The sequence below is a fragment of the Polyodon spathula genome, chromosome 7, assembly GCF_017654505.1.
Source record: "Polyodon spathula isolate WHYD16114869_AA chromosome 7, ASM1765450v1, whole genome shotgun sequence".
Classification (NCBI taxonomy): domain Eukaryota; kingdom Metazoa; phylum Chordata; class Actinopteri; order Acipenseriformes; family Polyodontidae; genus Polyodon; species Polyodon spathula.
This window is the reverse complement of record NC_054540.1, coordinates 12208034-12229445: the sequence shown is the minus strand read 5'-3', so window position 1 is coordinate 12229445 and position 21412 is coordinate 12208034. Positions and strand designations below refer to the sequence as shown.

The window sequence follows — 21412 nt, the reverse complement described above, 5'->3', positions numbered from 1 at the left end:
ACAGGAGTGGCATTACTCTGCACGCCCTCTTAATGGTTCTTTTTCTATATTTTAAGATAAGCTATATTTGAAAACGATCCTGTAAAAATATTAAAACATACAGATACATAAATACACCAAATATTCCTGATAATGTCTTTATTTATGATTTAAAGCGTAATCATAAACAACATTAAATATGTTAAAAGTAAACAAAGAAAGTCAACTACTCGTACATTTTGAAATCAAAGCCCAACAATTCACCATTATTATTATTATTATTATTATTATTATATTATTATTATTATTATTATTATTATACGAGGGGTCCACGTTCTACACAATCAGCGGGTTAACATTAAAATTGATGAGGCGACTGGAAGAACTGGATCGAGGACATCTTACATAATTCAAGTAACACCTTGGGAAGCAAAACAGTGAGAACATCTTTGATTAGCTCTGTAAATACAGATACACTTATTAAATAATGCAACATAAAAAAATCCGTGTTAGTGTTATCCAGCAATGTGGGTTTAATTTTGTCTTCTAATGCACAGCTATTAAATAATGTATTCGTATATGGGCGGAGAGTTATTATATGGGTCGGTGTTCCTAGATAGAAAACTACGTAATGTTTCTTTAGGGGGTGTGTGAGCACATTTTGGCATGACAGATTAGACATCATGGCTGCAGAGTAGAACCGTTTTTTGTCCCAGTAAGAAACTTGAGAGTAAGAAGAATGGCCCGACTAGCCTTGGATCTCAGGGACGTACTTAATGTACTTCCAATCTTCAAGTTGTATATGCAACTAGACAAGTGGAATTTGCATTTGTCTTCTACAATAGAATGCAACTTCCCTTAAACATTGCAACCATCGATTAATGGTTTACATTGGCAACAAGATGTATGGGAACATGTTACCCTGATAGAAACCCCCACAATCCACCACGGTTGGCAATGTTTTCTGATTTAGTCTTAAAGATCTAGATTAACTTTTGCCTACCCTCTAAACAGGCACCATGCATGCATGGAACGCATATTTAAAAAAAAAAAAAAAAAAAGTTATTTTATATGCTTTACATTACAGCATCTTTGTAATAGGGTTTTCTGTCTGCTAATCTTCCTTCCTAGTAGATTACCTTTACGGTTGCCTTTTCTTCAATAGATTGTAAGCCATGGAGATAAGGAAAACAAGTGTTTGTATGAAGGTTGTTGAGATAAGCTTTCCCTCAAATACTAGAAATGTGTCTTATTCCGTGCAGATAACACTGTAGTTATAAACTCAGCTGTTGTGTAATACTATATAGCAAAGTTTGTTTTGTTGTTGGTAATCTTGGTCCTCCAGATGTCCATCATCCTAAATAAAATGTAACTCCATTGACAAAGCTAATACAGAAATATTATTTTTGAATAGTCAGAATACAGACTACAGTCTTGAAATACCAACCAGCAAAAATTGGACACTGACTGGATTGAACATTCAGCATTTGTCATTTTTCACATAAAGTTGATATATTCTGGAGCTTGCAGCACCCAAATAAAGCCACTAAGGTTACGCAAATACATTTTTTGCAATGAGTTATTGCGAGACAATGCATAAAGTTAAATACAACAATCAAACCCACATCATCTTTCTGAAACCATTTCTAAGCATACAGCGTTAGTAGAGTGTATATTATACAATAGATCTACACACTGACGTGCAATCATGGACAAATGAAAGCTCACCCTAGAAGAACAAATCATCTCAAGTTATACACCACCCACTGCACTGTAGAACACAGAAGGAAATGAAGGACGGATGCTGGTTTTTAAATGTGGTTTGCTGAATTGTGTTTACATAATTTAGAAAGACGCAACTATATGTTCTGCTTTTTGTTTCAAGGCCTTGTGTATATTCAAACAGGTTACAGATTGGGTTTTAATAACAGTGTGCTGTGACACAATGGTGTTCACATATGACACAAGTACATATGTTCGATAAAATAAACTTTTTTTTCAGATACTGTACTGAGAAAAGCACTTACGAGTCAAGAGCACTACAGCCCTGGCTCATTTATCTCCCTGTTAACTGTTACCGGCTTGTACCAAAGTGCAAAAGCTGTAATAGTAAAGTTATGAACAAAACTGTTCAGCATACCAGTTGCCATGGGAACGTTCGCTCCATTGCATAACATCCAGCAGCACACAAGAGCTCGGTACTGCCACTAGACAGCTAACTACCTTTCTCCTACTAGATACTAATGCAGAATAGAGGTTCTAGCCTTTTCCTAACCACTGTCACCACCCCCTACCCCACCCCAAGTTCACATTTAAAATTGCAGCAGTTTTGAATTTGTATTTGAAACAAATACAATTATTACTACTTTACTTCAAAAGAAGGTTGTGTATCTTTTTATAGGTCTGCTACCACAATGCCAGGTTTTCTCACACTGCCTGAACAGAAACCCTGTCAGTGGATGAATGTATCAATTCTCACGTTGATCTCATAATTGTGGGGTGTAACAAAATCCCAAAAGTGGCTTCAGTTGAGACCAAACTTGTTTCTTTTGACCTACTGAATATTCCAGGAGGCGCAAGACCTGGCTTCACCATGGAATTGAACCCAGTCTCCTGTGATCCAGTCAACCTTTCACAACTGGACATCCTCACACTGCTTCGTTTGTTTGTTTGTTTTATTTAAAAACATGCAACTTGAACATAGTATTCCTTTGGGCCAAAAAATAAAAATAAAAAGGAAAAGACTAAGTGACACAGACAACAAGAAAGACCAAAAAAAAAAAAAAAGATTTTACATCAGGAACGGATTGCAATGTCCATAACTTCAAGTTCTACCAGACAGACACTGATAATTTAGGCTTTTTCTCTCTGTAAAATTCTCAGATTTTCTATCTTGCACTCTCTCTTTTTGCTTGCTTGGGTTCCAGCTCTCTTCATCTTTGATTTAGCGCTTTGACAGTTCGCTGGATAACCAGTCCAATCCTTCATACAAACCAGTACCCTGGGTGGCACAGGTTGCCTGGACATACCACTGCAGAAAAAAAGTGGGGAGGGGTCACAGATGTTAGAATATAGGCAATATGAGAGAGCATCATTATTTTCTATCACATAGTGTTATTGCTTCAGGCTGTATGTCTCACATGATCAAAACACATACTGTATACTAATCCTAAAGACTTGGCAAGCGATTGCTAATCCAGTAAGTGGGTCTAGGAAAAGTAGCCGACTGCAAACTTACAGTTCTATGGCGGAGGGTCTGCAGTCCTAGTTTGTCTGTAAGCTCACTCACTGCCATGGCGTTTGGCAAGTCCTGTTTGTTTGAGAATACCAGCAGTACAGCATCTCGCAATTCGTCCTCTTGCAACTGGGGGAGCGAAGACAAAAAAGAAAAAAATGGATTAGGGCACTCTTCGATTAAAAAAATGTGCCAGTCAAGGAGATTATGAAAATCAACTTTTTTTGAATAAATTTTTTTTTTTTTTTTTTAATGTAAATGACCTAGCACTTTAAAGGCAGAAATACTGGCTCAACTTACTAGACCCATTGCAAATCAATTTTTGTCTGAAGCGATTCTCATTGTGGGTCACAACCAGTACAATACAAATATATTTAATGCATACAATGTCATTTAGTGTGTCTTCTTGGGGTTACATACCATCTTTTGCAACTCTTCTGCAGACTCTTGTACTCTTTCTCTGTCATTGCTGTCAACTACAAAGATCAGGCCCTGCAAGATCAGAAGCACAGAAGTTAGTGAAGGAAAAACTTTACAATGCAAAATGTGTAAAATTAACATGTCACTATATCCCTGCATTCCCAGTGGAAAAAAGAATGGAAGTTAGTTTTGTATTATTGCTTTAGGCTTCCCCCAATGTAAGTGCTTGGATTTGGGTAAGTTGAAGTTTTTTAGCCGTCCTTTCTCTGAAGATGCACCACTGATCTGTGGCAAATTGAAGGCTACAGTTATAGCTTGTAGTTAGAGATCAAGACATCAGATCATGTACATCAATTGGCTTACAGAGAATTAGTGCATTTTTGAAGTTCGGTGTTGGTTATGGACAAACCGTTTTACTACAGTATGAGTACAGAGTATTTTGTATTTTAAAAGTTCTTTTACAAAGCAAACTCCAAGGATCACATCTAGTCATGTCTTCAGTCATTCAAGTCAAATCACATCTTTAGGTAGTTGTAGGCAGAAATTCGAGACCAGTGCATACACTTTTAATCCACCAATCCACTATGACACAAGGTTGAGGTCAAACAAAACTGGAAACTGACCTACAAGGAACATAACCTAAAACCTTGGATTGCAACTTTGGTTTTTCAATGACAAGGGTCACTTTCAGCACAGAAAGGCAGTAGTGTGTGAGTGGTTTGCTGTTTCTTTACCTGTGTGTTTTGGAAGTAATGCCTCCACAGGGGACGGATTTTGTCCTGGCCGCCAACGTCCCATACTGTGAAACAGATATTCTTGTATTCCACTGTTTCAACATTAAAACCTAGAACACAAACACAAAAGGCTTTAACATTGTTTTTCCATAATGTATTTGCATCCATCATTAACAACATTCACTCGTTAAACCACGTACATATCTGGCAAAAAGTAAAAAGTGTTGGTTCTGAAGGCTTTGCTACCCATGCAGTCAACGTGGTGAATAACAAATGGAGTCAGCCAAAGGGGTGTTTAGAGATCTGTTATCATAGCAATATTTGTTGGCTTGTTGTCACTTGTAGTGGGACCATGACATCATATTTTCTGTTTAATTTGTTTTTCAAATAAAATAATTTTATAGAGCAGCATATCTGTTTCAGGTTGTGATAACTGATGGTACAAGGTTTCCTAGGCACGATCTTCCCACAGCCCACCTTTTTGTATCTAACAGCACATACATGTGTTTCAATAAGGTAGGATGGTACAATTCAATCCCTTATTGTTCACAGCAATGGGAATAGTGAAGGTGCATGTGTCTACATCAAAGTAGAAGCTACATCTTGACTGTTGCTAATCAAAATTGTAATGAAACTTGTTGGTAAATATTATTCCTTAACATAAGCTTTCAAGGCTATCAGAATCTAGTCATGGCTACACTTAAATGAACCTGCCATGCAAAGATTTGGGATTTTTATATCTTCCAAACCAGACTCAGTGGCTCAAGTGCACACTGAATAAGCACAACTTACCGATAGTTGGAATAGTGGTAACGATTTCTCCCAGCTTCAGTTTGTACAAGATAGTGGTTTTACCAGCAGCATCCAAGCCGACTGTGGAAACAGACAATTGAGGTCACCTACACAGCTTTAAATAGGCTACGTAGTCATTAAAACATGCATGTTGAGGCCAACGACCCATTTTTCAATATGTCTGCATGTAACGAAGCAACTGCAATGTTAAGAAAATGCTAATGTGGATGTTAATAGAATGAGTTTACATTTGTGTCATTTAGTACAAAAAATGGAGAGGATATGAAAATCCATAATATTTACACTTTTTAGACTGTGCACATGGAGCTCTTTCTAAATCTTGCAACAGCAAAAAAGGGAAGCACTGCACATACTGTTGCAACATTAAAGGTTTCCTTCCCCAAGTACACAGACGGTAAAATCTGGATACCATAATCGGAGGCTGTCTCACACACAAAGCTAAAGATCACCCTTAAAACTGCAGCAACTAAGGGGACATCTGTTTGCAGGAGAATGTGTTCTGTGTTGACAGACACCAATCACTACATTTGATTATTTGACTAAACATAGTGTCTGTGAAAATGCATCATACAGTAAATGGTGAAAAAAACATACTAAAACAAAAGATGGAGATGGGGGAACGAACACTGTAAAATACACACTGCTGCAAATTCAACTACACAAACTGCACTGCTTTAAGCACACAGGATGTTGATGACAATGGTGGGGGGGGGGCCCACAGGAACTACAGATACAGCATTAACTTTTGTTTCAAAATAATGAATGCATGCTCTGGAGCTGCCTGGCACACAAAGACCAACTTGAAATTTACATATAATGTCATGTAACAGACTCCCCTACATTAAGAGGGTGTAGCTGTTGACGTCAAAGCTTTAGCTTCCTGGTTGCATTAAATAATTGTGATTAATTCTAGGGATTTTCAGCCTAGTATTGTAATACTGTAACTAAGCACGCAGACCAGTGGTTATCTAGGAGTTTATCAATACTTGTATTTCTCTTTTGCCAAATAAGACAAACTCTGTTCAAAGAGAAGGTGAAACCAAATGTCTGCTAGTCAAAACTTTGTCTAATTATATTGTATTTAGGAATCAGTGCATGTTTAAAAGTGAACTATAATAATGATGTACTCAGGTTCAGAATTTAACATTTACAGTCAGCACTCAGATATCAGTTACCCAGTTTTACCACCCTTATATTTCAGCACGGAGTACCCGCTTTGAATGAATGGCATTGAATGAATGATGATGATGATGATTGTGATTGCAATTTGCATCCCTCCAAAAAGACAAGGCCATCAAACCACGAATGGAGAATAACAATAAATAATTAACACACTCCACAGTGGCACTCTGTCAACTATCCCCCAAATATTGAATTTAACGAAAATCAGCAGCTGAGACACGGCCCGTCCCCCAGAGCATGACTGCGCCGGGGGAGAGAGCCCAGCCTCTCCAACCCGACCACGCACCCCGGTTAACTAAATATGAACCGCTCAACACAGGGTAAGGAAAACCCCCTTACCTTGCATATTTTTTATTTTTTAGGGGGAAACCTCAGGAAATCTGTGGCTGAGGGCAGCCCTTCCTCCAGGCTCTAAGCGGTCAACTCCCGTTTCGGCTTCCCAGCGCTTGACTGAGCGGCCGAAACAAAAAGAAGCGACAAGAAAGAATAACACAGAGCTTTTATGCGCTTGCTGGTGACGTTTTTTGGTTAGGGGTGGATTCTCCTTCCAGAAAAGCAACCAAGTTTACAAATATGTAACAAATGAATGCACTTACCGTCACACGAGATTGCCAACTCCGTCACCAGTTTTCTGATACAAAGCTCATCTCTTCAATGTTACAATTAATTTAATTATCCGTCACAGCCTGCATTTTTTTCTTGCATGCGAAAATCATTATTTGCACTTACACAGCGCTTCCTCCATTTATCACCCGACAAATATGCAGCCAAAACAAAGCGAACAAGACCAGCGACGATAACGTAAATGTGAATCATTAAACAGTTTTAGATACCGTGATGCATTTTATTTTATTTTTAAATCTCTGATCTGGATTTTCATTTGCAAGTGAACTGTGACATTTGGGCCTTACCAAACACTATATTCTTCAATTTTGACTACTGACTTCAGATACTGTTTTACTTCTGGAAACTGGTGTTTCTTATTTATTTTTGTTTTTTTATCTTTTGCTAAGTTGCATTGCCTTTTACATTTTATGCAGTTCTGTGCATAGGTAAGATTTTGGTTTCATTTTGCTGTTGGGTCGTTAATGGGGAATTTTACATACTCAATATGTACCGGATTTAAAAGTATGTACTGTATCACGTGTTGTCTCTTTTGGCAAGTGATAATGCTGAACAATATGATTCTGAAAATAAAATACTTCTGTTGAATATAGTACTGCACCAACAAAACCAACTACAGTACATCTAAATGGAAGCCTACTTATTTTAATAAACAGTCCTTTCAGCTATGTATTTGACACTATCTTTTTTTGTGTTCCCTGAAGAAACTGACAAGTTTTTGTCTTTTACTGCTGTTATTCCCTCAACTCGTGTGCTAACAAATTTCAATGAAAGAATGAAAAACGAAACAGGACCATCTTCAAATATTTGAACATTCAAGACAGACTGCTATAAATATCCTACCTTGACCCTGCTGAACAAAATCTTCCAGGAACGACCTACCATCATCATGATCCATCTCTCTCTTTTTTTTTATCAGATATAAAAAAAAAATAAGAAAAAAGAAAACAGCAGCAATATGCTCTACAATATACGTCTCCCTGTACAGTTCCTCAAACCCGCGCCATATTTTTTGTTTCTGTACGAAATGTGTGTGTGTGTGTGTGTGTGTGTGTGTGTTTGCAAGGCAGGGGGTTGTTTGGGTGGTAGAGGGCAGGTTACAACGTGCTCACCTGCATACACGTCAAATCAGATGAAATAATCAGATATGCGTCACACTCGTTTAACCCTCACTAAAGTCAAAACTTTATAGGGTTAGATATGCAAGTGCTGACTGTATCCCACTTATACACATTATAAAGCTTTTGAATTTGACTTCCAGATCTAAAATGACAATTCTCCTCATTGTTTCTGAACCACCAGTATCCCTGGTTTAGATTTTATTATGTTGTGTTTTAATATTTCACTGTTGGATCTGCCACCTTCCGAGATATCCATCGCTTCCTTATCTCCCCACAACAGTGGGCACATACTGTAATATCTCTCTTTAGCTTGAGCGTTTAATATTTTTTGGTTTATGAGAAACTAAAAACATGTTCAGGCAGAATAACAGTAAATTGGTAGACCCATTATACTTGATATGCAATGTCTAGTATGATGAAAACCATGTTGAATCCCTGATTAATTCTGTCAGCCACATATTAAAGAAAATGTGCATTCTCTTTGCTGTTCCACCAATACAACACTAACCAATTTATTGAATCAATCACTTTATGTAATAAAGTATGCAAAGGTTTTCATTGTATTCAGTTTTCTCCCTTCTACAACTTGTGCTAAAAAGCACTGGGCTCTTTTTTAAAAAAAAATTTATAATTTTTTTTTCACTGTAAGACACGTAAAAACACGACAAAGGCAGAAAATGCAAGGAAATAATGACGACATACAGAAGGTTTAACCCAGGTCCTTTGGTCCCTTAGTTGGACCTCCACCAGCTAAGCTAGAGACCCACTGCAGATGTAAATGTCTACTGGTCCAATGCTTGCATTTGCTATGTATTGTACTTCGTTTGCATCTAATATCATTCAATAACTACTCCAGTGTCCTATAAATATAATTGTTTGTTTGCGGTTGTACAGTATGCATTAATTACAGTATTAATTGGACACAAACCCATAAGTGCTCCACTGAGAGACACTTAAATTAATACTTACTGCATTGTAGCGCTAGCCGACTGTGGCAGCAAAAAGCTATTATTTTTACATTATAATGGGAGTCTTGGTGGCATGCATGGTAGCACGTTAAAATGAAAAGCTCCTAAAAAAATATCTGGGGGAGGTGGGGAACAATTCAAATAAATCTAACTAATATATAGTATTTCTGTTTACCATGCTTTTATATCATGGGTAATTCAAATTTTCAGATCATAACAAATTAATACAGCCATTGTTATAATTACCATGTAGGCAAAACCAAGTCTGGCACTTCTTTAGGGCGTACGTGTAGAAAACAGGTTGACACATTGTATTAAATATACTGTATACCTGTCGAAGAACAAATTGTATGCCAATTTAAGCTTGTGTTGTCCTTATCCATCCTGAACCAACCTTTTTATTCACAGAACACCGTCAAAAACCAGTTGCTGTATTTTTACAACTACAGCAATCCGTCACATATCCACCCTAACAGTTTATCCGCCATGGCCAAGCTCTTCAGCAACGTCACCCACGTGTACGGTGCCAATGCAAAATGGCTACAGGAAAGCGAAAGAGAGTTGTGCATAGAATTAAAAATGTTTTTTTTCGTAAACCTATACATTTTGCTACTGTGTAAACTACCCGACACTAATGACCCCTGCGTATGAAGTTTATGTAAATGTGTAAATGTATATTGTAAATATTGTGTATTTATTGTAATTAATGAAGTCCTGACGCTCCTGAGAGAGTCTGTCTGCTGTGTGCGATTACCAGGTGTGGAATCTAATCTACAGGTAGGGGTGTTCCAGCGGGGCGTTGGGTATAAAAAAGGTTCCATTTATTCACCTCTGGGCTCCTGCAAAACCAAAGCCAACTGGGCTAAAGAAGCTGAAATTCACTGGTGTACGTGAGTGAGAGCGAGAGAGAACCAGAACCAGGGATGGATACTGAAGAGTGGGTAAGCAAGTCGAAACTGCCCACAGCTGTGTGAGTAGCCGGAGTTCGTTTATTATTGAGAAGATTAGTTCAGAGATTGTAGATTCCACCAAATTTTTAGTATGTTGTGTTGTATGTACTCTGTGCACTACCATTGCTGGCAGTGTCACGTGAGCTGTTGAGTGTGTTGATACGTAAATAAATCCTGTTTGCCTGGAGGTTGTATCAACTTCAACTTCAACCTCCACCTCGATCTCCTGCCTGTCACTCAACAGCGAACACACACACCCACACTTATACCTCTCTTCTACTGTACAACCGAGCCGCGCCAGGGCCATACTGAGCCCTAATGGTGCGGTTAAGGGGAGCCTGAGTTGTTTTTCCACTGCAGAGCTGGGCTACGACATCACACGCACTGAGATAGTTGTTATTAATTATTGTTATTAATCAACTCAGTTTACCAAACAAATGGTGTTCAAAAATTTACAGAACAACGGTCTATATGGCTGTGTCTTGTTTCGCTATATTCTGTAAATATATTTAGGAATTTCTTTATAAAGCCACAAATTTTACTGATAATAATCGACTTACTAAACTTCAATTAGTTCTGTTGAAGTGGAAAAAAAAAAAGGTTTTAAAAATATAATTTGCCAAATATATCCCATTTAAGTATAGTTGTTTTTTGTTTGGTTGCAATCTGTGCAAGCACGAGAGCCGTAGTTGTATGTATGGTACAGCTGTACAGTATTTAGTTGTACTGTATTTTCGTAAATAAGTTTGGAATTGTTTTATTTTCCCATTTTTTCCTCTTTATATTAATATAATAAAGGTTAAGGATGAGCAATTTGGTAGAATTTTGTGTTTGAGTGTGTAAGTGTACCACACCCGCGGTTTATGTCCATTTGCTTCTAATCATCTCATGTCTGACGCACGACTCCAGATCTTCCTGAAACTTTCTACCTAGCCACAGAGAAACTAGAACCTGCACATCCTCAGCATCCCAAGGCTGTACTTCTCTCATCACACTCACTGCTTGTCGTGTTTGTTGTTTTTCTTTCTGGAGTGTACTGACTGATTCAACGTAATGACAAATCCTTAACGCCGCCCCTGGCTCGGCTTGCAGCCGGATTCAGATGTCTTGTGAGGCCAGAGTTTCACGGTTTGGTTCTCGCTCAGCTCGACAAATAGATGGCTACCCTGTCACAAGCATTAATACCCTGTATCTTTCTAAAACACAGATTTTGGGGAGCTCCCTAATGAAAGCTAAATCTCTAAACAATAATTGTGTAAATATAGTAATTGTTCCAGCTGTGGATCATGGTATTTAAAACAGGACTCATTTACCCAACTTTCTACTTATCCGCCCTTACTCTGGTTCCACCGAATGTCGGATAAACAAGGACTACTGTTATAATGGCTGCATCTTAAAAATAGGACAAATAGCTTGGATCTGTGTGTGAACATTTGACAACAGTTAACTGTTTAAACCTGTCCAGCCACAAAAACAGGCTATATTGCTACTGCCACAGGTTGGTTTATCAAGCCCTTTTTAAACCCCCACACTTCTTAGCAAGTATTCATGTGCACAATGTACAGTCCTATGGTATCTTGTTACAGTTATTGTATCTAGACTAAAATGGTAGGTTTTGACCCATTAAGTAATGCGATCCTACAATAGAGAGTGTTACAGTGCTAATATCCTTGGAAGTTCTGGCATTCAGTATTTAAAAAATTGTATTTGTCACACAATTCCCTAAGAAATAGATTCACCCTGGTCTGTTAGTACAACACAATTCAGCTGGCCTCGTTGTAATGCATACATTAATAATTATGTATAGGCTACTGACAATATTTACACTATTGTACCGGTTCTGCTGCGTTAATCTTTTTTATTTATTTATTTGTTTATTATTTTTTTACAGTGTGTGCTATTCATAAACCACTTAAACCCACAATGTGATTAGTTTGTTTTTAGGTAACAACCAGGCCTTAGAAGTGTCTGACATATCTGTAAAATAATAACACCACCACCAATAATAATAATAATAATAATAATGATGTGAGTACTATTTAGAAACACAGCGTGGTGCCTCCATCTTTATTTCCCATGTTCCACAATTACAAAACGTTTATATGAATTTGTTTGTTCACAGTAAATATCGTCTCATAACACGGTTGTGCCAAAAATACACCAGTATTTACAACCAAATGTACACGCACGCCTCTCGCTTACAAAAAGTGACAATGGTTTTGACCTTTCGTGTTTAAAGTAATATGGCCTTTATCGTACTTAAGGAATCTAAAACATGTGTTTTTTTCCAAGCCATATAAAAGAAGGGCATTCGTTTTACGCAATTTAATTACTGTAACCATCGCCTGTTTAGCCTCTTAACAATACACTCCCTTCCTCCCCAGCACCTTACTTACCCATGAGTATCCGCATCTGTTTCTTGCCAAAAAGTCTCGAGAACAACGATGATATAGTGAGCCCCATGTTGTTCGAGCGTTTCCCTCAGCGTTGTAAAAGTGAAAAATATTTAGAAACTAAATGTTATACGACTTTTTCTGGGAGTATCTGTGTTGCGCTTCTATCTCTCCTCTGTGATGCAGTTGCCACGTCCAGGCCAACGCGGAAGAAATTACGTCATCGCTAAAATAAAATTAAAAACAAAAACTTTATTTATACAAAAGCACAGTATTAAAAACGAATTGTAGAAACAACATCCCAAAAAATAAAGCACATAAATTAGTAAAATAATGTCATTTAAATCAACTTTCTAATAAACATATTGTTTATGATTTTGGTACACTATTTATTTATATTTAAACAATACTACAAACTTAATAACTGTTTTGTTTTTAATTGAAAGATTTAATACATCATTGTATATGAAGTTTAAAAAGTGATTTAGATACTGGTATGTATTTATAAACAGGACATTTTCGACCTTCTCAACATGGCGAATAATTTGGTCACTTTCAATTTCTTGGCCGTATAAACGTTTTTAAATAACAACAACATTAACTTTATTGATTCTTCTGCGTTTCATTTTTCCGCCAGGAAGTGCAGGTTCATGGGACATGTAAGATGTACCCTGGAACAGGGCTTAAAAATATTCATATTGTGAAACTGATGTAGTTTCGTCGTTTTTCAGAAGTTAAATTTGTAGAAAACAGTGCAGGTCTTTTAATATACGTGTTTAATTTGCGTAGAAAAGTACAAAACCAGTTGTCTAAGGCCTGAATACAATAACTATAAATAAAACAGAATTATCTCTATGCGTGTTGGAAGAATCATTTTAAATGTATTGTAACGTAGTATTTTTCCAAATGTATAACGTTCATGCTGCACTTCTGCATTCACATTTAATATATTCAGTTTGTGATGATACTGTTTTGAAATTGTCGTTTGGTGAACTTACTGGAGACAAAGGACCAAAAATGTATTTAGCATTTTCACCTTGTTGACCGCCTAGCAGATACAGTTGGCGATGTCGGCGTTTTTTTTTTTTTTTTTTTTTTTTTTTAAATGTTTTCCAGCATCTGGGGTACTGCTGTAACACAATATACACGCTATTCAAACATAAAGAAAAATAAGAGGAACTTTTACAAACCCAGTTTTTATTGTTGTCAGCCAGCAGCTGCTTACACCGTTTATTTACTGAATATGGCACCAATACTATTGTTTACATGTGATTTACAAGATACAGATGTTTGAAGGGACCGCTTTTAAACGGGTTTTTTTTTTTTCTTTTGTAATGGGTTTTATAATTTCAAACGCAAAAGTGTGCCTTACAGGTGACATTTAAAATAAATTGGACAAGTATATAGTTTTTTTTTTTTTTTTTTTTTTTTTTTTTTATCTGAAGTAGTTTATTTGATTCCAGTTAATAATCGATATGGTAACTGATCATTTGTTACTCATCTTTTTGTTTTTTGTTTTTTCAGAGTAAAAGATGACACTTAGTTGAAATAGAAAACCATGGAAAAGTTTGGTATGAACTTTGGTGGTGGACCAAACAAGAAGGAGCTGTTGGAAACTATAGAAAGTCAGAAAAAGCAACTGGCCCAGTACCAAACCCGTTTCAAAGATGTGGTGAGGGCTTACAAAAGCCTTCTGAAGGAAAAAGAGGCTTTGGAGGCAAGCCTGAAAGTTCTCACTGTGTCCCAGGAAGCAAACTTGAACTTACGAAATGAACAACCTTCTGGGGGCACAGACACTGGTCGGTGCTCTTCCGACCATGGAGATGACAAATTTTCTGTGCACAGCGAAGACAGCGTTGGCACTGTTGCCAGTGCAGACACTGCCACCAGTGTGGCCAGCAGCAGCACGAAGGGGGAGCTGAATGAAGATGAAAGGGGTCTGGCTGACCAACTGGATGCTGGGCCGGCTTCCCAAAAGTCTGAGGAGAACAATGGATCTGAAAGCGGCATCAGCTGTAGCAGTGGCGAGCAGCAGGCTGCAGGAGAAGCAGACAGGAGGGTCTTCCAGTTGAAGACTCAGCTTTCGACCTTGACTAACTCTTTGGCAACGGTGACCCAAGAGAAGTCTAGGATGGAGGCTTCTTTCCAAGCGGATAAGAAAATGATGAAGCAAGACTTTGATGATCTCACTAAAAAGCTAGAAGAAGAAATGAGCAAACATGAAGCAGAAGTCAAAGGTTTGCAAGAGCAGCTGGCAGAGACCAAAGCCCGTGTTATAACCCAGCAGCATGAGCGGGCGCAAGAGCAAGGTGACCATGTCCTGATGCTGCGGGAGTTGCAAAACCTGCTGCAGGAAGAACGGGACTTGAGGCAAGATGCAGAGCTGAGACTGGAAGAGATGAAGGAAGCACTTGTGGAGAAAATGTCAGCAGCTGATCGAGTGGTGGACTGTGAGTCCCAAATGAAGCAGCTTTCCAAGAAGATGGATGGGATGAAGAAAAGTTTGCAGGCTGCAGAGGAAGAAAAGTGCAAGCCTGATCCACGCGTAGGGGAACTGCAGCAGCAAATAGCAGAGTTAAAGGCACATTTTCAGGGGCAATTGCAACAGGAGATGAAAAAGGTATTTTACTCCTGTTTTGTTTCCATTACACCAGGGATGGCCAGCCTTTCACAGACCAAGAGCCAAGAAAATCAATTCTACAGTGACAAAGAGCCACAAACTTTAAAAAGTGCTTAATTTAGCATTTCACTGATATTTCTTTTACAATTACTATCTCACACACACACACACACACACACACAAACATTATTCAATGAAGCTGACCTTTATTTTTTCCAGTACATATGTAATATTGATATCCAAACAAATACATTCACTATATATAAAAGCATAGTTTTGTTTTTGTTTCTTATTTGGGAGAGTAGCTGACTATCGTTTATTTTCTTATACCATTTGGCATTCTTTACTGCGCACATTGAACTACACAAGCATTCAGAACAATGTCGCTCTTTAGATCTGAGATGGGTACGTTCTACCGTGTGATGTGAGAGCTGCAGGTCTGAAATTTACTTTTGCAGTTGATTATTGTTTGGACATAGGATAGCAATAACATCCCTAAGGCAAGTTTTCAAACTCACCTTCGGAGTAGAGCTTTATTTTTTTATTTTTTTTGCACGGGCAATGTTCCAGGCCACTTGTTAGGAGTAGGCTAGAGTCGCGGTCTCAGATTGTTTGGCAGATTTGGTCAACATTTGCTTGTTTGTCCATTTGCTTTTTACTGACAGCAGTCATTTTGACGGGTACATTTTAATCAGCTCCGATATGACAATGAAATACAAACTTTCAGCTACAACTCAAAAGATGTATTCATTAACATAATATCTAACATTTGCATAGCAGAAACACCATATTTAAATTGAAAAAATAAACATAAAATGTTTATTTTCAAAACTAGCACATATAAGGCATGACTATCGTGGCGGTTCTACCATTAACTTTTAAAGATAGAAGTTCAGAATCTTTTGGAAATTCTTTGTCAATGCGGGCATGTTTTGTAGTGAAGTAACGCTGCAGATTTGAAGATAAGGCAAGTGCCCGGTTGCATAACCTTAAGTGAAATTTCCTCCTTAGTTTTCCCAAATGTTCTACTTAAGTAATATTAGTATTTAAGTATTTCTCTTCAGTTAGTTAACCGTTGCACAAAACGACTTTAGGGTATAACTAAGTGAAAATACTTAACTGTCCTATTGAGGCCCGTTAAATCGAAAAATCGGTATGGCAGGGTTTTTGGAAATTGAAGAGGGCAGAATCATACTTAGCAGAAGAATTTGCAGAGAGGAAATCCTTTGTATATAATGGATGACGAGCAATTAATAACAAACTATTCATTTGACTGAAATGCTGTCTTTTAAATGTCTGTATAATGCTGGAAGCAGATCAACAACCCCAAACAAGAAGAAATCACGCATTGCTCCCTGTTCTTCAAATACAGCAGCAGCGCATCGTTTTTTCGCAACTGGTGGCTTTTTATTACTATAAAAAATGTATACTTAAAAAAACAAAAAAAAACAAAGCACATTTGGCCAGTTATGTTTAGTACACAAATAAACACATATGTTTAGTGTACATTTTTTGTAGATTTACCTGTTTTTTGTGATGCTCTTCTGAAATCAGAATATATAGGTTTTTTTTGTTTGTTTGTTTTTTATCTCGTGAATGCTGCGATTTACTGTTAAATTTCTTGCATTCACACATTCAGTTGTTTCTGCCAATTTCTTCTGCTTCATGGCAGTTGTCAAATTCGGACATGGTTTGCCTGTTATTTGCTTTCTTTTATTATATTCCTCCGTAAGTATTATGTTTTTCCTCCTCTGTCCAGTTTGGGTTTCTTTTTTTATCAGCCATACTGTAGTTTTCCTTAACTGCCCAAATGTTGCCATGGAGACAGGATTTACAGAGTACAGAAAGCTACTTGCCTATTGGTTGAAATCTTAAATAGTCCATGCTTACTTAAGCATTTTCCCTTGGCTAAGGAGAGTGGTTAAGATGTTTTGTGCAACATCCTTAAGCTTTTCCCTTAGCTAAGTGAAGAACACACTGAAGAGAAATACTTAATAAGATGTTTTATGCAGCCGGGCACTGGCAAATAAGGCATAGGAGTTTTCCATTACGTTCAACAAAAATATACATGACTCTCCCACTCTGGTAAGAAGGTTCGATATTCATCTTCAGATTTTCTTTTTCGCTATTTTTTTAAAGTAAAGTTAACGGTTTCCAAGCTTCTGTAACTTGAGTCCCAAAGTGTGCTTACCTAAATTCAACGGTACTGTTGCGCGTTGACTCAACAAAAATGTCACTATTGTAACAACACTTCCGGGTATTTAGGAACGCTTTCTTGCATTCCTAAACTTAACGGTAAAATTTAAAACGCGCGATTCTGCATATCGGCCTGCAGCTTCAGAATCTAGTAAAAAGAATAATCCAAAATCTTAAATACAAGTTTGTATTAAATATGCTGCATTACTTTGTAAAATATTGTATATATATATATATTATATATATATATATATATATATATATAATATATATATATATTATAATATATAATGTTTATATATATATTATATATCATCAATGCAACAGTATATACGACACAAAATGAACAATTGTTATTATGTCTTCAATATTATTATATCATATATTCTATATATATAGATATAATATATATATACTATATATATATATATATATATATATAGTCAGATGATTGCGGTATCAGTGTCTACATTTAAATCCCATTCAGAATTTTTGTGGGTGTCACCATCTTTCTGTTGAGTAGGTCACCAGCTCTGAGAGTCGTTGAGTTGTGCGTCACTAGCTCTCCATGGTGAGTTTAGGAATGGTTTTGAGAGTTGTTGCTTCTCAGCGTTGAATTTAGGAACGTAGCAGAATGAACAGTAAAGTAAGGGTGGATATGATTTGTTGCTATGTAACAAAAAAGTGTTGCTGCCACGCTGCTGATTGGCTAAGGTCAGAAATGGATCGGCTTGTGATGGAAAAAAAAACAACTGAGACTTATTGTAAAAATAATACACACAAAAAAGAAGAGTAAAAATAAATAAATAAATAACTTATTCGTTGTGTAATGAAATATATGGGAAGGTCGAAGAGCCGCATTTTGACCACAAAAGAGCCGAATGCGGCTCGGAAGACACCGGTTAGCCTCCCCTGCCTTACATAATAAACTTGATCTAGAAAATAATATTTTATATTTTTATTGTACCAAATAAAACACTAGGATTACAGTTGGGAGTTCAATATTACTGCTTCTGTAATTCTAGTTCTAGTTAATGGATTATGAAAATATTATTTAAAGTTAAAATTTTTAAATCTGTTCCCTGGGCTAATTAGCTTTACTATCCCCAGCTATTGTTTAATTCAACTTGTATTTTCTTATCTGTGAAAAAACTTTGAGTCACCCAAGGATGTCACAGCACGTGCTGCACATATTAAGTTGAATTCGAGCAGGAAATTAACTCTCTGTCCACAGTCTGACACACATTATTTATTTATTGCCTAATATTTCTGATGTGTTTGATCACAGGTAGCACAAGCTCAGGAACAGCTTCAGGAACATTCCCAAATGGAAGAGGGACGTGTCGCCAGCCTGGAGGACAGAATTTCCGAGCTTTCTGAGCTTTTGGGCACGTACGAGAAAGCCAAACAAAAGGACCAGCTAACTATTCAGATGTTCAGAGACCACATATTGCAGCTTGACATGGAAAACAAGAGTTTGGCTAAAACTGCGACCACCAGGACCTCAGTAGATCTTACTATTGATGAGGCCAATTTGAATGTGAACATGTTGAAAGACAAACTGGAAAAGCTGAAGAAACTGCTGTTATTGGCAGCACAGAAATCCCAGCAGTCTATTGACATTGAGAAACTCTGTGAGGCATCAGATGGGGAAAAGGCGTCCGTTGCTTATTACCAGCAGGAACTGAAGCAGCTAAAGGAAGAGTTTGAGCGATACAAGATGAGGGCTCAGGTGGTGCTCAAAAACAAAAACGCTAAAGATGGTAGCATGGCCAAAGAGCTGGAAGAAGCGCATAATCAGCTGTCTGAGCTCAAAGAAAAGTACATTTCCCTCCGTCTGTCCTGTGATGAAATGGAAATCAAGCACAAACAGGAGCTTGAAGTAAAGCAGCAGCATACCTTAAACGTACAGCAAGGTCAAAAGCAAAGGCTGGAAAAGTTAGAAAAAGACTATCATGAAAGGGCACTTAAACTGGAGGAGGAGCTGCATAAGCAAAGAGACCGGACCCTTGCCCTGTTGACAGAAAAAGACCAAGAGCTAGAGAGGTTGAGGTCCATGTCTTTTGGTTACAGCTTGACTGGGCATAAAAGCTACAGCGAGAACAATGCAGCAGTGGAGAGGGAAGGAAATAGTGGTAGCAGTGACTGTCCAGATGAGTCTCAAGACATCATTGCACAGGCTCTGAAGCTGGCAGGGCCTAACGAGCCTAATCTGCTTCTGTGTGCTGAGCAGTTAGCTCGGAAGCAGGTGGAGGTCAGTACTTTGAGGAAACTGAAACACGGACTTGAAGGAGAGGTGCGTAAGCTTCAAGATACACTTCTTACTAACGAAGAACGACATAGTGAAGAGATCAGTTTGCTTAAAGATCATATTCAGAAGAGTACTAGAGACCAGAGCCGGGAAGGTGCCAATCTCGAGTACCTGAAGAACATTATCTACAGGTTCTTGACTCTGCAGGACACTCTTGGGCGCCAGCAGACACTAACTGCCATTCTGACTATTTTACACTTCAGTCCCCAGGAAAAACAGGCTGTGTTGAAATATCAGGCTAGCAGCTGGTGGAGTTCTGGAGCAAGATAAAACAGCTCAAAGTCGTAAAGTCGTGCATGTGCGTGTGTGAGTGTATGTATGTATGTGTATGTGTGTGTGTGTGTGTGTGTGTGTGTGTGTGTGTGTGTGTGTGTGTGTGTGTGTATGTATATATATATATAGTATAATATATATATATATATATATATATATATATATATATATATATATGCACACACACACAAAATAATGGAGAAAATTAATCAGTAACTGACAAAATTTATTAAAATAAAGGAATTTTCTGGTGCATACAGTAACTATGCTGCAGTTACATTTTTGCAAAACAGCCTGCTATCCATTTCAAATCCAGAATATGCAGCTGAAATTCACTTTCACCACTTTCTGGATTCTCCTCCCCACAAAATGTTGTATTCTTTTTAATTAAATAAAAAAAAAAATGTAACGTGTTGTGTGTAAAATAGTTCAACGTTTACTTTTGGTGTTCAAACGTTTTAAAATGGGTGAGTAGTACAAATGTGCTACTGTGATTCACTGGTATGGGGTTATTGTAAGTTATTGAAAATGCTTTTTATACAGTAGCTGTTCTCCAACTATGCTAAATATCATGCAGTTTTGGGGTCTCTGGTAGAACTGTGTAGATAAACTCAGCCACAGGGTCAGCAATGACATTCATTGTGAAACTGAAGTGACAGTTCTTAACAGACAGTAGAGTCTATTCAATAAATCTAAATGCAGCCTAGATTATTACAATTAAACATTTAACAGTGTGGTTTGTATCTGTAGAAATATGACCAATCTTTGCAAGGTTAAGATTTGAATTATTTTGGTTATGGTGTTATTTCTGTACCTCTGCTTAAATCAGTTGGGTAGAGGTTAGGATTACACTTTAATTTACTTTCTGCTTGAATTCATTTTAAATATGCAGACATTTTTATTTATTTTCAGGGCAACAAAATATTTGTTATTCAGGTGTTATTCCTATGCAATCCTATGAAATTGTTCTGAAATTCATATGAATTTATGTCCATTATTTTGAAGTGTGCCAAGATGCTTTATTTTTAGATTGGACAATAAATAAATGGCAGAGATGTTAAGTCTGAACACACAAAAGCACATGTGAAATTATACATTATGTCATTTAAGTTTTATGAAGCATTTTCAGAGAATTTGAGGATGTGCAGTCTTGCCAAAAAAAAAAAAGAGATCATTCTCCTTTAAACTGTGATCTTAGGGGATCTGTGATTAGATAATGGAATGATGGTTTTCATCTTGGTTCTTTTATTTTAACTTTAGTAGTTACAGATTCCTAGGATTACGTGGTTTGGGATCTTGACTTATTGTCTTTGTTTGCCACAGTGTTTTAACCACCGTCCATGTCAATTAAAACTTTAGATTTGTTGTAGAAACTGCAGTAGCTTGCACACCCACACTATTATAGCTGATTATAGGCCTGGTTTAAATAAAAAATAAAGCACAACCATAGCCATTAATAAATATAGCTATGGCATCACCAAAAACTTATTTATTTCAGACCATTGTTGCAAGTTTTCAAACTGACGGAAATGTTTTGGAGCTTCAGTTCAGTGTTTTGCAGCATGCCCAAATGGCACTGGTTTATGTGCACTG

At 37.3% G+C, this 21412-nt stretch overlaps 2 protein-coding genes across 3 annotated transcripts; one reads left to right on the top strand and one right to left on the bottom strand.

Moving 5' to 3' along the window:
- Nucleotides 1–2636: 2636 nt before the first annotated feature.
- Nucleotides 2637–12639, bottom strand: LOC121318172 (ADP-ribosylation factor 4-like). Its single transcript, XM_041254573.1, has 6 exons — nt 12423–12639; nt 5161–5241; nt 4369–4478; nt 3635–3706; nt 3218–3343; nt 2637–3010 (listed from the first exon to the last, which is right to left on the bottom strand). Exons 1-6 carry the CDS (start codon nt 12487–12489, stop codon nt 2924–2926), a joined length of 543 nt encoding a protein of 180 aa, XP_041110507.1. The 5' UTR covers nt 12490–12639; the 3' UTR covers nt 2637–2923.
- Nucleotides 12640–13042: 403 nt separating this feature from the next.
- Nucleotides 13043–19901, top strand: LOC121318171 (GRIP and coiled-coil domain-containing protein 1-like). 2 transcript variants are annotated; one of them, XM_041254572.1, is made up of 3 exons: nt 13043–13078; nt 13944–15039; nt 18524–19901. In XM_041254572.1, exons 2-3 carry the CDS (start codon nt 13978–13980, stop codon nt 19814–19816), a joined length of 2355 nt encoding a protein of 784 aa, XP_041110506.1. In that variant the 5' UTR covers nt 13043–13078; nt 13944–13977; the 3' UTR covers nt 19817–19901. The 2 variants fall into 2 exon arrangements, with proteins under 2 accessions (XP_041110506.1, XP_041110505.1); XM_041254571.1 differs by lacking the exon at nt 13043–13078 and having other exon boundaries at nt 13873–15039.
- The last annotated feature ends 1511 nt before the right edge of the window (nt 19902–21412 follow it).

Bases quoted from the DNA above. Each gene is read 5' to 3' on its own strand.
- LOC121318172 (XM_041254573.1), bottom strand. From the start codon at position 12,489: ATGGGGCTCACTATATCATCGTTGTTCTCGAGACTTTTTGGCAAGAAA. The intron at 3,707-4,368 runs GTAAAGAAACAG...CTGATCTTGCAG, and splicing joins ATTACTTCCAAAACACACAG to GGCCTGATCTTTGTAGTTGA. The intron at 3,344-3,634 runs GTATGTAACCCC...TCGCTCCCCCAG, and splicing joins CAGAAGAGTTGCAAAAGATG to TTGCAAGAGGACGAATTGCG.
- LOC121318171 (XM_041254572.1), top strand. From the start codon at position 13,978: ATGGAAAAGTTTGGTATGAACTTTGGTGGTGGACCAAACAAGAAGGAG. The intron at 15,040-18,523 runs GTATTTTACTCC...GTTTGATCACAG, and splicing joins TGCAACAGGAGATGAAAAAG to GTAGCACAAGCTCAGGAACA.